Below are 17460 nucleotides of genomic sequence, written 5' to 3'. Positions count from 1 at the left end.
GGCTGGAAAGGAGCTCCCATCCACAGTAGCCCAAGGGGAAGAGAGCACTTAGCACCAGGGACACGGGGCTCCTGTCCCAACTGGGATGGGGTCTCCCAGGAAAGGGCTTGGCTGTGGCCACCTAAAGCTACCAGACCATTTTGACTAGTGCCCAGCCTACTGTCAGGACCCTTCTCCTGCCGTCAGAGGATAGGTGTAAAAGCACAGGGAACCCAGGTCCTGGGACAGGGTTTTACCACCAGCTCCCTCACACTCCTCTCCAGCCTCTGCTTGTCGAAGTCTGGCCTGACAGACCAGGGGCCCAGCCTGGCCAGGGCTCCCAGGCTTACTAAGGCTGCAGTGGGGCTAGCAGGTGACAAGGCTACCAGCCCCTAGGGGAGACCCTGGTATCAATAACGGGGTTGGGGAACCCATGGGGGTCCCGACCCACAGACCATTGGGGGAGATCAACTTTTTGGGGGGAAATGTGAGCCAGCTGTGAAGAGCTGCCAGGCACTCAGACCAGAGGTTAGAAATAGCAAGGGGGGGGGGACCCTGAGGACATCATGGAAGCCCAGAAATAAGGGGTGCAGGGAAGGGAAAGAGCTACAGCAAAGCAGGGGCCTGGGAGGACCAGCCTTGGGATGGGGAGCCAGACAGGAAGCCTTCCTCTCTCCGGGAGGGGCCCACCTTCTCTGCCCAGAGAACAGCAAGGGCACCTGAGGCTGCGTCTGTAGGCTCTGGCTGGTACTGCTCCTGCTGCAGGCCCCCAACTCAGCGGGGCCGGGGAACTGCCCCCTATGCCCAGAGAGTCATCAGGCTGTGTGGCTTGGATTATATACCCTCAAATCACTCGGGCTCCTTGGGCCTGCCCACATCTGTACAGAATAAAGTGCTTCGTTTATTGATGATTAAAATGTGCCCAGCCCCCTGCCCCAGTGCCATGGGCCTACAAGGAGGTCAGAGGAGTTCTGACCCCCTCAGCCCTTGGGCTGATGGGGCCCAGTCCCCTCATTGGCCCCCTTGGGCTCAGGCCTCTACCCACTCCAGCCATGCTGGGAAGGTGATGGTGTGGGGGTGGTCGCAGGGGTTTAAGGTGCAACGAGTATAACAAACAAAACCGTATAAACACAACAGGAAAGAGCTTAACTAGGAAACATGTAGCTTATGGAACCTTCCTCCCCTTTTTAAAGGTAGGAATCAAGATGTTAAATGACAACAGAAAAGGGTGTCCTATTAGTGCTGTGCTGGCCTCATGGGGGCAAGCATTGGGCACAGGCTGGGGCTCCCCCAAAATCCCGCCCTAGCCCCCAGGGCCTGAACATGCAGGCTTCTCTCACTGACAATGCTACGGGCACCCCACTGCCAGTGCAGAGGCCCAGGAGAGAAGGATGCTGGACACCAGCCAGGGGCAGGCTGTGGCGGGGCCTAGAGAGAGGATGAGGCCTGGCACTGCCTTCGGGGAGCAGACAGACAGACATACACATCGCCTCTAGCGTGGGAGAGGCGGCCAGGGCAGCTGGTGAGGGGCAGCCCTGCCCCTTGCCCCCCTGATAGCACCTTGAAACCTTAAAACATTGGCCCAAGCCTCCTCCTTCCGGCCCTGCTCCTGGGGTCCACCCACTTCCAGGGGACCCTGGGAGCTAGTGGTGCGGGATCCCTTCTGTCTGCCCACCCAGGGCCTGCCCACAGCACCGAGGCCCAGGGACCTCAGTGTAGCCTGGGGTAGGTAGGGAATCCCTGTGAATGCTGGCAGGGCTATAGGGAGGGAGAGCAAATGCCTGGGGTCCAGCCCCTGCCTGCCCCACTCCACATGGTGCAGAGCAGGTTCTGCAGTCTTCACACCTTGCCACTCCCCATCCGACACGCTCCTGGGCATCTGGTCTCAAGCCCCTGCCTCAGTGTCCACAGCCCTCAGGCTGCGTCCACAACTCCCCCAAAGGGGGCTGCCATCTCCACTTCTCCCCAAACCCTGCAGGATGAGGGGGCAAGTCAGGGAGCCCAGGGGAGGTGGGGATGAGCCGCCGAGCTTGACCAGGCTCAGCCTGGACAACCCCTCGGGCTCAAGCCTCATCAGTGACCAGTCACACCCGCTATGCAGGCGCTTCCACTGTACTTGCTGCCTCCAGCACCCCCCTCACCTGGAGGGGGGTGCTGCAAATAATTTCCTCTTTTCTTTCTCCTTCACTTCCAAAAAAAAAAAAAAAAAGTAAAGGCTTCAAGGAGTCACTGAAAGGGGGGCACTTGGGAGTGAGGTGTCCTCCACCAGCTCTGGGGAGCTGCCAGCCCGCATCCCCATCAGGGGCAGGGGTCTGAAGCAGAGCGTGTCCAGCGGCCTCTGGATGTGGGGGCGGCGATGCCAGGCCGGTGTTGCCAGCGGGGTCGCCCCCGGACTGGGCCCGGGGCTCCAGGTCCCGCGTGTGCACTTGGGGGTCAGTTGTTGGCGGCCATCCTCCCGCCGCTGTTGGCAGTGGTGGGGAAGAGCGGGGGCGGGGGCGGCAGGTGGGGCGGGGGCGGCACGGTCTGGGGCAGCCCTGGGAGCAGGGGCAGTGCAGGAGCCTGAGGCTGCGCGGGGGCCAGGCCTGGGGCAGCGGGGGCGCCGTCGCTGGCCAGGGGGTGGCTGACGCGGAAGCATTTCTCCTTGTGGGCCTTGAGCATGTTGGAGAAGCGGAAGCGCTGGCCGCACACGTCGCAGGGGTAGGGCTTCTCGCCGGTGTGCGTGCGCCGGTGCCGCTTCATGTTGGGCCGGCTGGTGAAGCTCTTCCCGCAGATCTCACAGATGTACGGCTTCTCCCCTGGGGGATGGCGGTGGCAGCAGTGTCACTGGGGTGCTGCCACACCCCCGCCCAGGGCCGGCCTCCCTGCGCCCAGGGAACCAGTGGGGCTCGGCCCTGGCATTCTCCGGTCCTCCTCACCCTGGGCCGCTTTGGGACCCTGGGAGGCAGGGAGGGTGGCCCGGAGCCTCAGAGAAGGGGAGCAGCCACCCCAGGCATCCTGAGCAGGGCTGAGGGGTCCCGGGCCCCGCGTGGAGCTCCTCCCCGGGAAGCCGTACCTGTGTGGGTCTTCATGTGCTCATCGAAGTACTGCTTCATATTGAAGTCCTTGCCACACCACTGGCACATGAACTGCTTATGGCCAATGTGGATGCTCATATGTGACCGCAGCTGGTACTTGTACTGGAACCGCTCATTGCAGTTCTGCGATGGGGGGGGAGGGAGGAAGGAAGCAGCTTCAGGGAGGGAAGAGCTTACCCATGACCATGACCGTGACTGCAGGGGGCTCCTGGGGTGGGGCAGAGGTGAGGAGCCATGGGCATGCAGGACCCAAGCAGGAATGGGGTCCAGGAAGTGGGGAGAGGTGACAGAGTGGAGGAAGGCCTCAGGCTTAAAGCCAAGGCCCTCCCCATCCTCCTCTATAGGAAGGTCCCCTTATCTCCACCTGCAGCTCCATCTCTCATCTCTGCCTGAGATGCTCCTCTCTCCACCTCTCCAGAAAGCCTGCACCATGGTTCCAGCCCAGGCAGCCTTCCCACCCTGAATGTGTGTGGATTGGGTTAGGGGTGGGGTGACAGAGTAGGGTGGTGGGGGACAGGCCGGTAGGCAAGCAGGTGAGGACAGAGCGGGAGGCAATGGCCACAGATATCAGAGGTTGGGCCCCTCCCCAAACCCTGTATTCCACTGGTTTTTAAGCAGCTGCTGCCCCTGATCCTGCCCCATCCTGGGTGGCCCCTGGGGCAGGGGGACATGGGAACTCACCTCACATCGGAAGGGCTTCTCCCCGGAGTGCTGCAGCGAGTGCACCTTGAGAGACATGCTGCGTTTGAAGGACTTCCCACAGGTCTCGCAGGTGAAGGGCATGTCCTTGGTGTGAGCTGCGAGGTGGGCACCATGGCCGTCACAGCTCTGGGGGACCCCACCTGCCCTGGGGCCTGCCTCACAGCCTGTCCCAGGACTTGGGGCTGCCGCCCAGGTAGACCCCCTTCCCTGTGGGCTAGATAGGTTTCTGTCTGCTCTGAAATCTGGGCAGACAAATGTGACCCTTCTTTAGCCTCTGGCCAAGGGAAATAGCCAAGGCCACCTCACCCCCAAAGCTTTGGGGAAAAATGGAAGTATCCCAATGGGATTGGCATCAGCTCAAATCCTGGTCCAGCTACCGTCTCCCTGCACAGCCTCTGTGGGCGTCAGCATGCTCTTCTATAAAAGGAGGCTAGGAGTAGTACTACTGCACCCCAGTAGTACTGCTGGGGCTTTACAGGGGATGACACTGTAACAGTTAGCTACAGCCCCCCACAGAACCCACGGATAGGTGGGGTGGAAGACCTGGGAAGAAGCAATTGGAGACAGGGAGAGCCCCACGGAGCTCGGGGCTGGGGAACCTGAGCCCGGAAGGCCCACCAATCCTGGGTTACCCAGCATCTCCTCTCCCCATCAGTCCCTGCTGGAGGCCCCCAGCACTGTCTGGTGGAGAAAGGGATTAAAGGCCCACCTTAGCCACCTGTCCCTTGAGCCCCAGTCCCTGAGCAGGCAAGGAAGGGAAGTCTGCAGAGATATCAAACTCGCAGCCAGGCCCACCTAGAGGGGAGAGACAGCCATGCCCAAGGCAGAGGTGTAGCCGAACACACTTTGGTGGGACCACTTTACTGTGTTGAGGTGTGACCCTGGGAGGGAAGGGTTGTATTCAGAGAAGCCTGAAGCCCTGTGAGGACCCGATGGTCAAAGAATCAGAGGCACAGCTGACCTCAAACTGAGACACAACCTGTGCCAGCTGGATTCTAGCTCCTACCTGACATCTTGTCCAGGAGCCCTTGTGCTGTGTGCAACCTGCCCAACTGAATATGGCAGCCCTGGCCCCAGAGCCTGTCCAGGCCAAACCAGCCACTGCAACCAGCCTCCCCACTAAGAGGGGCCTTCACATTGCCCTTAGATGTGAGGCCCAGCTCTGTCCTCAGGCTCCATCCCTCACTGGCCTAGACTTACCAACCATGTGCTTGCGCACATGGGCCATGGTGTAGAACTTCTTCTCGCAGATCTCACACGAGAACTTCTTCTCTGCATAGCCATGCACAATCTTGTTATGCTCGTGGAGGGACCAGAGCTTCTTAAAAGCTTTGCCGCATGTCACACACTGTGGGGTGAGAGGACTTTAGGCTCTGGGTACTGAGTCAGAACTATGTGACAAAGGACAAGTCACTTCCCCTGTCTGGGCCTCAGTTTCCTCACCTGAATTATGCTGGAGAGAGAGAGCCCTTGGTGACCAAGGACCAGCCAGATCTGATGTTCTGGGAGTTGGGGATGGTACCTCCCCTAACACTTACCCACCCACCGCCTAGGGCTACAGCCTGGGCCCTCCTTCATCCTTGAACTTAACTAGGGCCAGGGGTCACCTCTTCCAGGAAGCCCCTCCTCTGTACTGATTTGAACGAGGCATCTGCCTATAGAGAGGGGAGACTCTTAACTGGCTGAAGGGCCACAGCTCACAGTGGGCGTGAATAAGCCCCTCTCAGATAACAGGTCAGGACAGAGATGGAACATTAGCTCTGCTGCCTCCCCCTGCTGGGTCTCCTGCCCTGACACCATGGAGATCCCCAAAGAGACAGGTCCCAAAGGGCTGGCTGGGGGAGGCGGCAGTCAGGAGGTACCAGGTCCCATTAGGTAGTGCAGGGTGGTGAGAGCCCTGGGGCCACACTCCCCTCCTCCTTTTCCTCTGGCCCTTGTCCTGCCCATCCCTGCAGGACACCCTCAGAGGCCTGGAGGCAAGGCCAAGGCTCAGGCAGAAATTGGGTCAGGTTGCTCAGGTCAGAAGGGGCACAAGTGTCTTTCCCTTCAGGAGGGAGGCTCAGGTGTGTGGCAGGTGGAGAGTCAAAGGGCAGCCCGGCAGGCAGGCAAGTGGGAACAAGGACACAAGGGTGGAGCAGACCAGGTAACCACCCCCCAGGTAACACTTTCTCCACAGGGCACTGCAATTAGCAATTAGCTCAGACAATTAGCGTCCGCCTACTGCTGCCCCCCCATCCCTGCCAGAACGTTAAAACCAGCCTGGCTGGCCGTGTGCTGCCCATACCCTGAGAGAATCAAGCTGGCCTAAGGCCTGGCAGCCAGCCCAGCTTCCCCGCTTGGCCCCAGCAGCCCCTGCTCTTCCCAGATTTCTCATCCAGCCCCTCTACCCCAAATCCAGGCCAGCTGGCATCTCCAAAAAGCTGAATGCAAGGGCTTCTTCCTGCCCAGCTGCCCCTTGCTCTACTCAGTCTTTGTGGCAAGCGGAAAATGGCGCCCCCGTCTGGGCGAACCCCTCCTCCCTTCATCTGTGCTTCTGCACACTGCGTCATCTGTGAAGCTATACCTGGGGGCCCTGCTGGCCTTCCCACAGCCCTAAGGATTTGCCAAAACACTGACCCATCTCTCCTCAGAGCCGGTTGTCCCCCACTCTCACGCACTCCTGTGCTCAGTCAACTCTCTCGTCTCTTCCTTCCAGGTCTTACTCCCTTGTCCCACTGGCCAAGGTTACGGTTTGTCCCAATCCTAACTGCACGTCTACCCACGTGTCAAAGGCCAGTGCTATCTGCCTCCTCCACGAAGTTCTCCCTGACGTGCTCACCGACCTGCGCCCTACCTTCTTGGCGCACCCTGGGCCTGGGCTGGTCCCACTGTTCAGGGGGCTAAGTCTGGTCTTCCCTGACTGTCTGGACAACGCAGGCGGCAGGACCCCGGGTGCCCAGGGCCCACGCCTGGCCTGTCCCAGCCTGCTCGGCTGTGTGGCCTGGGCCGGCCTTCTGCCCGGTGCCGCGCGCCCACGTCATGAAGCCACGCGAGGCCCACCTGGATGTTGCGCTCACAGTCTGTCTGCCGGTGCAACGACAGCTCGCTCTCCAGCAGGAAGCGCTTGCCACACCGGTCGCAGATCTGCATGCGGCTGTGGGTCACATTCATGTGTTTCTCCAGGTACCAGCGGTTGTTGAAAACGCGCGGGCACTTCTGGCACGGGTGGTGCTGCTTCTCCTCCAGCTTCACCTTGGCCCCCAACCCGTCAGTGGCCTGTGGCCCTCGGGCCGGTGCCGATGCCGGGGCCACTCCTGGGGGCGGCTTTGACCGCTTCCCACCACGCTGCCCGGGCTCCTCGGGCTCAGGGGGGGCCCGGCGCCGGGACCGCGTGGCCATGCGGCTGTGGGGAGGGGGGTCTGCCCGGCTGCCCTGCCGTCCCGCTGGGCCCTGCCGCCCCGCCGCCTCCCCCTCCTCCTCTTCCTCGTCCTCCTCCTCCTCCTCCTCCTCGGAGCTCTCCTGCTCCTGCTCGCTGTGTCCTTCTTCCTCCTCCTCCTCCTCCTCCTCCTGCTCGCTGTGCCCTTCCTCCTCCTCCTCCTCCTCTGCCTGACTGCCACCCTCCTCCTCCTCCTCCTCCTCCCCCCCACTGCCCCCACCCTCCTCCTCGTCTTCCTCTTCCTCCTCCTCCTCCTCCTCCTCCTCCTCCTCCGTGTGCCTCTGCAGCCCGTCCTCCCGGCCCAGCACCATGGTGGCCGGGCCTGTGGCCGCGCCCGGCTTCCCCTCGGGGCCCGTGGACACGTGCAGTGTCTGGTTGTTGAGGTTCACCTCCACGATGATCTGGGGCTGCTCCCGGCGGCTGTAGGTGCCGGAACCCCCAAGCTCTTCCTCCAGCTCCTCCCCCCCCTCCAGCTTGCACAGGCCGGCCGGGGGCCCGCCCGCCTCCTCGACACCACCCTCCTTCTCCTCCTTGAAGAAGGGCTGAGCTGGCCCAAGGGCGGCAGGCACGGTGCCACCTGCAGTCCCCGCCCCGTCCTCCACGCGCACGGAGTAGGGGTCGGGGCCCTCGCGGGCGTAGATCTTCGGCAGGCCTGGGGTGTCGGCCTCCTGCTTGATGTCGCAGTAGTATGGTGGTGCAGCCGGCGGTGTGCAGCTGGCGGCCGGCTGGGCCAGGGCCACAGCGCTGCCGGTGGGGCCCGCGGGGCCGAGGGAGCGGGCGTCCAGCAGCTCCTGGCAGGACGCAGCGATGTCAGCCATCTGTAGCAGCAGGGCAGCACTGAGCACCTCGTGGACGTTGGCCGCGTTGACCAGCAGCTTGGACGTGTAGATGAAGTTCAGGATCTGCTGCAGGCCGCCGGGCGCCAGCGCCTCCAGGGACAGCTCCACGCGCTGCAGCTGCTTGTTCTGGGTGAAGAGCGAGTGGAAGAACTGGCTGTAGGCGGCCAGCACGCCCTTGTGAGCTGGGAAGACGCTGCGCTGGGGCACGAGCACCAGGTCCACGTCGCAGAGGTCAGGCTGGAAGAGGCGCTGCTCGTTCAGACGGCCCATCAAGCAGGCGAAGTGCAGCGCCACGTCCTCCACCAGCGAGAACTCGGCCGCCGGTGAGTCGGTGGTCTTTTCAACCAGCAACTGCGGAGCACAGGACACACATCAGGTGAAGGCCAGGGTGGTCCCAGCAGCACCCACCACCCTGGAGGCAGTCTACCCATCACTCTCGGTTCCACGTCACAGAAAAGGAGCCGAAGCTCAAGCAAAGACGAGGAGGAATTGGGATTCAAGCCCAAGTCAGCTTGCCCCTCAGAATTCAGACACTGATCATGACCTCCTGAGGCCAAAGATCAGTTAACCTTTCTGGGCCTCCAGCTCTTCCGCTGTGAAACAGGAAGTTATTTGGGGAACGAAAAGGGAAAAGAGAAAAAGGGACTAAGATGACCAACTGTCTAGGTGTGCTAGGGACCTAGGGGTTTCCTGGGATGCAGAATTTTCAGCGCTAAAACTAGAGCCACCGTGGGCAAACCGTGTCTAGGTGGTCACCCCAGCAGGGACACAGCCATTCCTTCAGTATTTCCCACAGATTCTCTCCCCACACTCACTCACACAAATAAAACCAAGCCTGCCTAACCCCAGAAACTTTGCGACCAGAAGTCAGGCTCACTCACGGCCCGGCCTCTGGCTACTGCAGCCCTGGGGACAGCACTTGAGGGAAGCCCCCATCTCATCAGCAGTGGACCTTAAGGCCTGGGCCTGAGGGCTGCAGAGGTAGAAACTTCTGTGAAGAAGTCCAGGGCCTGGGACTCCTCCCCACCTGGTCCTGCCGGCCTGCTAGAGGAAGCTGCTGAGATCCAGCTAGCCCCTCATTACTCAGCTAGAGCTTGGACCAGGCCACTGCACATGGCATCAAGACTGGCCACCAGCAACTTCCTCTCACACAGGGATTCTGTGGTGGGGGGGAGGACACAGGAGGCCCCCAAGACCCTTTTCCTTCTAAGCCCCCAGACCCCAGGTCAAGTATGGTCCAGGCCCTGGGGCTCTGAGATGGCTGCATCTTGGAGGCCACACCATCTGGGGACTCTGCAGCCTGAGGAAGGCCCTTGAAGTCTGATGGGTCAGATTATCAGGCCCTTAGGCCACATCCAGCACCTTAAATTGCCTACAGTAGGGACCAGCTTAATTTTTCCTGGCTCCAGCATAGCAGTCTCCCCAAAAGGTGGGCAGCACAGACAGACAGGATGCCCAGTCCCTGGTATGGGTTCAGCGCACAGCAGATGCTCAATTAATATCTGCGGACTACGTGCCTGACTGCACCAACCCCACAGGTTCCAGGTTCTGGCCCTCCTCACACCCTGTCCAGCTGAGTCAGAGCAGCCTCTAGTTGAAGACCTTGCCCCACTGCCACAAAGCCATCAGCTCCCCTGCCCCAAGCAACTCCCTGGAGGCCCTGGGATGAAACCCCAGTCCTGTCTATCCACATCCCACTCCGGTATCCCCCATGCCAGTCCTTCCACTGGTGGGGCAGCAGTGGGTGTGTGTGGGGAGGTGTCTACTCTCAACTTCTCAAGTCACCTGAATTAGAATCTGCCCTGGGCCTCAAGGAGTCACCAGGAACAACCTGCCCTGGGCCCCACCCTCCACACCTAGCAGCCCAGGGCAGCACCCACCCAACGCTCTCTCAGATTCCAGTCTAGCCAGGCTCTTGGCCATGGACACCATCTTCCTAGAGTTCTCCCACCACAACTCCTATCCCCCCACCCCTCCACCAGCCAAAAAGCCACCCATCTCCTGTCTCAGGGCTGCTGGCCTGTCAAGGCCTAGCCAATCTAACCAGGATATGGTGCCAAGCCCCTCCCGTCTCCTTCCCCTGACTCAGTCTGATTCGTCTTCTGGGACCAAGCCCTAATGCATAGATGGGGAAACTGAGGCTCAGAATGGGAGAGTCCCATAGTGAGCAATAGTAATAGGCCCTGGCCTCCCAGCTCTGCTAAGGCCACCCTTCCCTGCTGGGCTGGACACATAGATTTCTTGGCCTTTCATGACTTATAAAGCAAGAAGAGGCATCTGGGGAACCCTCCCGCCCCCAGGGGACAAACTGCTTCCTCAGACTCTCTCCCCCAACCACCTCCCAAGAGCTGCTGCCACCTGCAGGTCAGTGAGGGGTCAAGATGCAACTTGGGTAGTTACCGGGCTCCTTAGGGCCTCCAGGGGCCAGCTAGTGGCAGAGGAAGTGGCTTGCATAAGGACTTGTCAAAGCCAGGCCTGTTGAGGGGCGCCCACCCCAGGCCACGGTCCACCCTGCTCCCCCTTCCCAGAATACTCTTCAGCGCCTGTCTGTCATGGGGAAAGGGAAGTGCCCAACCTTCTCATGGGCAGGTTCAGTCCCAGAGCCCAGACAAGGCTTAGCCAGGGCCTTCTGGCTTCAGCAGGGGAGGAGGGTGTTAGCCTGGGGGTTAGTGCTGCCCCAAAGACTCCATTCACTAGGCAATAACCCCAGCTAAGCCAGCACCATCCGTGGCTCTTGAGGGGCTGAGAACCTCACGACCTAGCACCGTGACTGGACTTCTTTGAGAAGGCACACAGATGCTTCCTGAGTCCATAACTGGCAGCCCGTCAGCAGGGCACAGCTGCCCCCTAGCCTGGCACCTTCCATGCAGGACCTACCAGCTGTGCCCGCTTCCCCAGCCAGATGTGCCAGTTCCCTGAAGCTGCAGATGCCCCTCCCCATCTGTCTGTGCCAGCTGCAACCACATACCCTACCCCCAAGTCCACGCCAGGCCATTCTAGATAAGATGCAAGACCAGGGGAGTGGTCAGGCACTCCTGTTGCCAGGGGGTTTCATGCCCTCAAACCCTCCCTCCAAGCCAGGCTGGGGGGAGGTCAGGTGCCAGGGACACCTGCCCAGGCAGCTCACCTGAGTCAGAGCTTCCACACCATGGCCACCAAGCCATTGGCTCCGTACCCTGCCTCAGGGCCTCACTGGAAGTCCCAGAACCAAACCCGGCATCCATCTGCACCCTCCACCCCCACGCCAGTACTTCCATCTCCAGGCAGCATTGGGTGGGCCCAGTCTGAGCAAGGGGCACAGGCTCGTGACTTTCAGGCTCCTCTTTTTGAGGAGAGGGTGTCTATGCCAGTCTTGTCTATGCTGATGTACCCCTCCTTCTCGGGAAACAGGACCAGAGAGGGCGGGGGACTGGCCCAAGGTCACACAGGAGTTTGGACCCGAGCTGCGGGTGTCCCCCCACACACCCTCCTTGGCCCAGGCGCCCCCGCATCCCCAGGCAGGGCGGCTCCAGCGCCCACGTGGCCCAAGGCCCAGGCGGGAATCCGACCTCCCCCCCCCATCACCCAGTCCGAGGGCGGCGCCGTCAGGACTCAGGGAAGCGCCCCCCTCCACCAGTGCCCAGCAAGACCTCAGCCTCTCGCGCTCAGGCACCCACCCCAGGAATTTAACCCCCTACCCGCCGAAGGCCGCGCCAGAGATCCGCATTCCAGGCCTGCGGGGCCCGGGAGGAGGAGGTCGGGAAGACGCGGCGAGGGGCAAGATCCCTCCAGCCCTTCCACCCCGAGCCAGTGGGCGGTGCGCTCGGAAGGGCAGAGCGGGCAGGTGGGCGGATAAGCGGGGGGACAGGCAGGGCCTTGCGTACCATGGTGCCGTGGCGCTGGGGGCTCACAGGGCCCCGCGGGATCGCGCTGCCCCCGGCGGCCGGGCCGGGGCCGCTCCATGAAGCGCCGCGCTGGGGGCCGCCCCCGCGCAGGGCCCAGCGACCATGGCCCCCGGGGGCGCGGCCGGGCGGGCGGAGGCGCTGGGCCGCGGCGAGTCCAGCCGCTGAGCAGCTGCGGCCCCAGAGCCTCGGGCGCGACGGGCGGGGGGCGCGGGGAGCCGATTGGAGCCCGCGCGTCAGCTGGGGCCGCCGTCTGGACGCTTAAAGGGCCAGGCCGCCCAACGTGCCGGCGGGGGGCGCGGACACGTGTGGTGTGCGCCGTCCGGGAGCCGCCCGCTCTGCCTCCGGCCGCCGGGGCCAGGCCCCGCTGCTCCCATCCACGCGGATGGACCCGGCCTCACTCTGCTGCACCGAGCCCCCCGTCTGCCGCCGGGAAGTTCGTCCCAGGGTCTAACCTCGGTGCCCTCCAGGGGCGCGACAGAGGCGGGGTCGGAGTAGGAGGAGGCCCTGTGATCGAGAAGCTGGGTGCATTCGCGCTCCAACCAGCTTCCGAAAAGGCTTCCACCTGCTCCCCTGAGTGACCCCACATTGAAGAAGCGCACGGAACCCTCGCCGCACTCACCAGCCCCACCCTCTGGCTTGGGCTGCTCTGACCTGAGAGGGTGAGTGTTGGATCTCCAACTAGCCGGGCCCCTCACCCCTACCCCAGGGCAGCCCAGGGCTCATTTCGCTCTATGCTTGCAGGACTTGGTTCTGGTAGACCCATACCCACCTGGTGGCTTCTCTGGCTGCACAGGTCCACCCGGGGCAGAAGGTACAAGAACCCAGACCACAGCTGCAGTGATCACATCCTTTAAAGTGACTGGTCCAGGCCTAGAGGCAAGACGAGGAATGGGGCCCAGAGGCCCAGGCCCCACTGTGCCCCCAGCCGTGTGACCTGCCGGCTGCTCAGTAGCCTCCCCACTCAGTCTCTGCGGGGAAGATGCAGCCAGGCCTGCGGAATGCTGCTCTGGCATGGACACCAGTGGGGGCAGGGGGCTGGCTGTGCTGGCAGGAGGCTACAAAGGAACACTGCCAGGCTAAGCAGGCAGCAGAGTGGGGGCCCACTGTGTGCTGGGCCTGGCAGGACCCAGGTGGTGGATGGACCTCTGTGGAGAGGGGGCCTCTGTGGGTCTCTCGTAGGGTCATGTCATCATTCACCCCACCCCCACCCCACCCCAAACTGACCTCTGCCCCATATTGGGTCACTCTCCCGTTGCCCTCGTCCTAGCAGTACCACAGAGTGCACCTCAACCCTCCCCACACACGTATTCGTTCACGCTTCCACACCAGCCATGCCTAGCTGTAGCAGTATCCTCTGGGTATGCCACCTTACTCGTGAGTGGGCAGGAACTCGGGGGCCTGTTCAGAGCGACTTGGTCTGGGTGCTGAGGGGGAGAATGGAGCAGAGGCCAAGATCCCAGGCAGGTACCATCCCATAGTCTGATGGTCTGACCTGTAAGATTGCAAGGGCCTCCCCTGAGGCCAGGATGGGGAGGCCTCGTGCCAAGGCCATCCTAAGCCAGGGGGAAAACACCTCAGGGGCAAAGATGGGGGTGACGAAAGAGTGCTAGAGGAAGGGGGGAATGCACACAGCCAGATGGAGGGTGAGGAGAGACCCTGGTGGAAAAAGATGGGAAGAGAGGAAGGGGCACAGATGGGGCAACCCCGCAGAGATCCTGCACTTCTGTGGTCATGGTGGGTTTGTGGACAGCTGGCTCAGCAACCGGAAGTCTCAGGCTGAGGCCAGGCCGGAGTGGCCTACTTGCCTCACTAGCCAATCACTTCAAGACTGCCTTCTGTCTTCCTCCCAACCCACTTCCTCATCTGACTCAGTGGATCCTTGCACCAGCTTGGGAGGTGGCAAGGAAGGGATTGTGTACCCTTTGGTTGGATAAGATCCCGAGCAGGACAAATCACACATCCAGGCAGCAGCGTCAGCAGCCAAAGAAAGGGGAGGCTGGGAGCGAGTGGCCTCCCCCACAGGCTGGGAGGAGCCTGGCAGAGAGGACTGCAGGGACACTTCTGGGCCCACTTCCCAGCCAAGGCTTGGTGGGGGGCTGTGGCCAGCGTGACTAAGGTAGGGCTGCTGGCCCCTTTGGGACTGGCCTTGACTGCAGCAATCAAGCCCAAGGAGGTGCTGAAGGTTGGGTGAGAAGGGGGAAATGGGGGGCTCAATCTCCATGAAGAGCCCAGCTGTTCCCCTCTTACTTATCTGGCCTAGAGCCCATCTGCTGGGGGAGCCCCAGGCAGAGCCCGAGCTCTGTGAGGCTGTTGGCACTTGGGTCCCACTAGAGCTGGTAGGAAGGGGTTGTTTGAAGAGCTCAGTCTGCTGGGCTCAAATGGGGCTGCTCAGAGCTGAAGCCCATCAGCTAGGGCAGAAGGGCACTCTAGGCAGAGAGAATAGCACGTGCCAGGGCCAGGAGGCGGGAGGCAGTTTAACATCTGTAGGGAACTAGAGGCATTTGACGTAGTGGAGTCCAGATTCTTGGGTGGGAGTGCCCAGCCGAATGGAGCCATGCCATGGGATGGCTCAAGCGAGATCAAGGCAGGCTTCTGGGGTGGGGGGGAGAGGGGAGGGTGGGACTGGGTTACTGGAGAGGGGGAATCCTAGACCAGAGTGGCACGTCCCAGTGAGGAGCCAGGAGTTTGTGGAGACAAGCGCAGAGCTTGAAGATCCTTCAGACACTAGGGGCTGAGTGCTGGAAAGTCAGCAGCCATGCGCCTGCCTCTAGAGGCCAGCTCACAGGTTTTCTCACAACTTTCCTAAACATCTAGCCCCAAGTTTCTCTCTCATGTCAAGGAGGAGGAACAGACCCAAACAAGCAGTCTGCAGGCTTGGGTGGGGAACCCAGACGCGTCCCTACTGAACCTGGAAAGACCAGCCCAGGCCAGGGGTGAGGGGGTGGGGGGCAGTGCAGGGCTCAGTCTCTGCAGGGCATGGAACTATGCAGATGCTGTAGCTGAGATGGAGGAAGGAGGGAAACCGCAGGGGCCAGTGCCAGAAAATAGGAGGTGACAACACAGCACAGGGTCGCTGGGGTGGCAGGGAATTCACCCCCCCCCACTAGGTGCTGACCCAGGACCCTGTAGCATAGATCTCTGGGTGTGGGGTTGGGTGGGCGGGGGAGGGGGCTGTTGCTTCTGTTCTCCCTCCACTGAGCTCAGCATTAATAGGCTACAGCTGCTGAGGGGTGGGGGCCTAATTCAAACCAGCAGGTTGCCTGATTCCCTCCCGAAGCCCAAACGTCATAGTCTTGGCATTCCAGGCCTCCCTGTCCAGGATCCTCTCCCACCCTGTTGGTTCAAGGGACCCCAGGCCTCTCATTTGTGATTGAGCCCAGCCCTCCACGTGAAACCCCTGGGGGGGGGGGTGGCAATGGCCCTTAACTACTTTGATATGTGCTTGGTTAGAAGCATTTACTCCTCACCAGTTCTTGGAGGGAGGAGGCCCCAGTATCCCAGTGCTTCAGATGAAGAGAATTATAAAGGCCAAGAAATTTATCCAGTTACCCAACTTTTGGAAGTGGCAGAGCAGAACTTGAACCCAGGCATTCTGGCTCTGGCCCCAAACCCTTAAGGACACAGAATAGTGGCTCATAGAGGTCCTTTGTGTCTTCAAAATAAAATCAAATTAGGCCAGAGGCATGAAGGCCTGTGAGATCCTTTCTCTTTCTTCGGGAATCTGGCATGGTGGTACCTGACAGTGGCAGGAGGGCCCGGGTGACCAGCCGCCTATCTCCTGTGGGCCGCCCGGGAGGCTGACTCATCCCTGGGCTGGTCTGGGAAGGGATGAGCACCCCTGGTTCTCATGTCTGGTTGCAGCAGTTGTATGCACCCTTTCAGGGCTTCTGAACTGAGATGACCAGTCCAAGGATCGTTACGTCGGATTACAGATGAGCAGTCAGAGGCCCAAGGTCAGGCGTCCAGATGCAGAATGCGAGTGTCTGTCCTAAGGCCTCAGGTCACTCCTTTTTTACCCCGAGGTCCTCAGGACTCTAGGCTGGTAAGAGACACAACCCTCCCCAGGCTAGCCTGGGTCCTGCCAGCAGTGCAACTTGGCTCAGTCTGTGGCGCTGGAGCTTGAGGGGCTACACATTCTGAGTGGTGGGTCTGAGGTCTCCAAGAGGCAGAGCCCTACCCAAGGCTTTCTGATTCGCAGGGAGAGGCGGGGCAAGGGTGCACTGCCTCTCCCTTTAAAACCTTTAAAGAACCGATGGTAACGCCATCTGCCCCTTCATAAACACCTCTCCTGGCCTCGCGCTCAGCAGGCACTGACAGCAGCTGCTCCGTCCGCCTGTCCTTCAGAGCACCCGGCTCCTCTCCTGACACCGCTGCAGTCCTGAGGCTGCCACCTTTAAGCACCAAAGTTCTCCCTGCCGAGCGCGTCCTGTGGCACTGCCCAGCCCCTTCCATCACAAGTTCCTCGTGGGACTTCAGGCTCTCCCCTCACTATGGGCAACAGCAAGGTTATGTCCTTTTCTAAAAACCTGCCCCTTGAGCCCAGGCTGTTCCAGCTTGTGAGGCCTGACGTCCAGGTCTTTCACTTGTCACTCAGACTAACGTGCAGGGCTTCTCACTACACCCAGTGAAGTCTCCTGTCCCTGCCGGTCATGTCCGGCCAGTGTTCCCAATCGTGTAAGAGAGGGGCATTTCCCTTGAATTCTTACCTCCTAATCAATGCCCAGCTAATTCAGAACAAGTCAAGACTGTAGGAAAGTCCTTGACACGAGTCCCCCAGTACCACCCAGCTGACAAAGCTTATCTGTCAGAGGGGAATAAAGACCCTGGAGCTCAGGAAAACACAAGACCCAGAAGAAAGTTCACTTAGGGATTTCCTCACAGCAAACAGACCTGAGTTTTCCTTCACTTTTAAAGCAACGCATTGATTGGACTACTTGTAGGAACTGCCTGACTGTGAGGGTCTACTGATTACTAAATTTTGAAAACTGAATCTCTGTAAGCCTTACTGTGGGAGGTTATGTTGTATTCACTGAGCAAATACAAATTCCTTTGAGTTCTAAGGAGAAAAAAGTTAATTGTACTTGCCTGGCAAATTCTCCTGAGGATGCTAAAAATATCACCATGACTATTTCCTTCAGGAGTGAGTGCCATGTGCCTGCCTGGTGAGCCACTGTTAGGAAGGACAGGATGTGTGGAGACTGTTGGTGGGTTAGCAGGTAAATGTGCTGTCCCCTCGGCCGCAACTCATGGACAGACTGGGACCCAGTCCTTCCTCAGCCTAGACATCAGTATGCAGGTCACAGCTGATGACCACGGCAAAGCCTGGAGGAGGGCTGGAGTAGGCAGGGGCCATGCACCATAAGTGCTTCTGTGGGTAGGAGACCATCTCTGCCTGAAGTTCTCTCGAGCGCCACCTCGGGCCCACCACTAATCCTCATCTAGGAGATGAAAATGAGCCCCAGGGAGATGAAGTCTCTTCACTGGCTGGGTCAGCAGAGACTCGGTTTCCTCCTCCACTTCACAAAGACTGCTTGAAGTCTGGATGAATAAAGGAAGCTGAAATATAC

General features: G+C 60.6%; 1 protein-coding gene across 2 annotated transcripts; it reads right to left on the bottom strand.

The window, feature by feature from the left end:
* Nucleotides 1–858: 858 nt before the first annotated feature.
* On the bottom strand, nucleotides 859–12794 carry ZBTB47 (zinc finger and BTB domain containing 47). Of its 2 annotated transcripts, none has more exons than XM_081071579.1 (6): nucleotides 12663–12794; nucleotides 6795–8360; nucleotides 4956–5103; nucleotides 3735–3850; nucleotides 3032–3176; nucleotides 859–2774 (listed from the first exon to the last, which is right to left on the bottom strand). In XM_081071579.1, the coding sequence occupies exons 2-6, from the start codon at nucleotides 8277–8279 to the stop codon at nucleotides 2413–2415; spliced, it is 2256 nt and encodes a 751-aa protein (XP_080927705.1). In that variant the 5' UTR covers nucleotides 8280–8360; nucleotides 12663–12794; the 3' UTR covers nucleotides 859–2412. The 2 variants fall into 2 exon arrangements, with proteins under 2 accessions (XP_080927705.1, XP_080927706.1); XM_081071580.1 differs by lacking the exon at nucleotides 12663–12794 and adding an exon at nucleotides 11873–12104.
* Nucleotides 12795–17460: the final 4666 nt, after the last annotated feature.

Source organism: Rhinolophus hipposideros (assembly GCF_964194185.1).
Source record: "Rhinolophus hipposideros genome assembly, chromosome: 14".
In the NCBI taxonomy this organism is placed as follows: Eukaryota; Metazoa; Chordata; class Mammalia; order Chiroptera; family Rhinolophidae; genus Rhinolophus; species Rhinolophus hipposideros.
The sequence above is the reverse complement of the archived record's forward strand: the minus strand, read 5'-3'. Positions and strand labels throughout refer to the sequence as shown.

Excerpts from the sequence above, each read along its gene's own strand:
- ZBTB47 (XM_081071580.1), bottom strand. Across the intron at positions 5,104-6,794 it reads ACTGTGAGCGCAACATCCAG|TGTGTGACATGCGGCAAAGC; the intron begins GTGGGCCTCGCG and ends CTCACCCCACAG. Across the intron at positions 3,851-4,955 it reads TGTGCGCAAGCACATGGTTG|CTCACACCAAGGACATGCCC; the intron begins GTAAGTCTAGGC and ends CCCACCTCGCAG.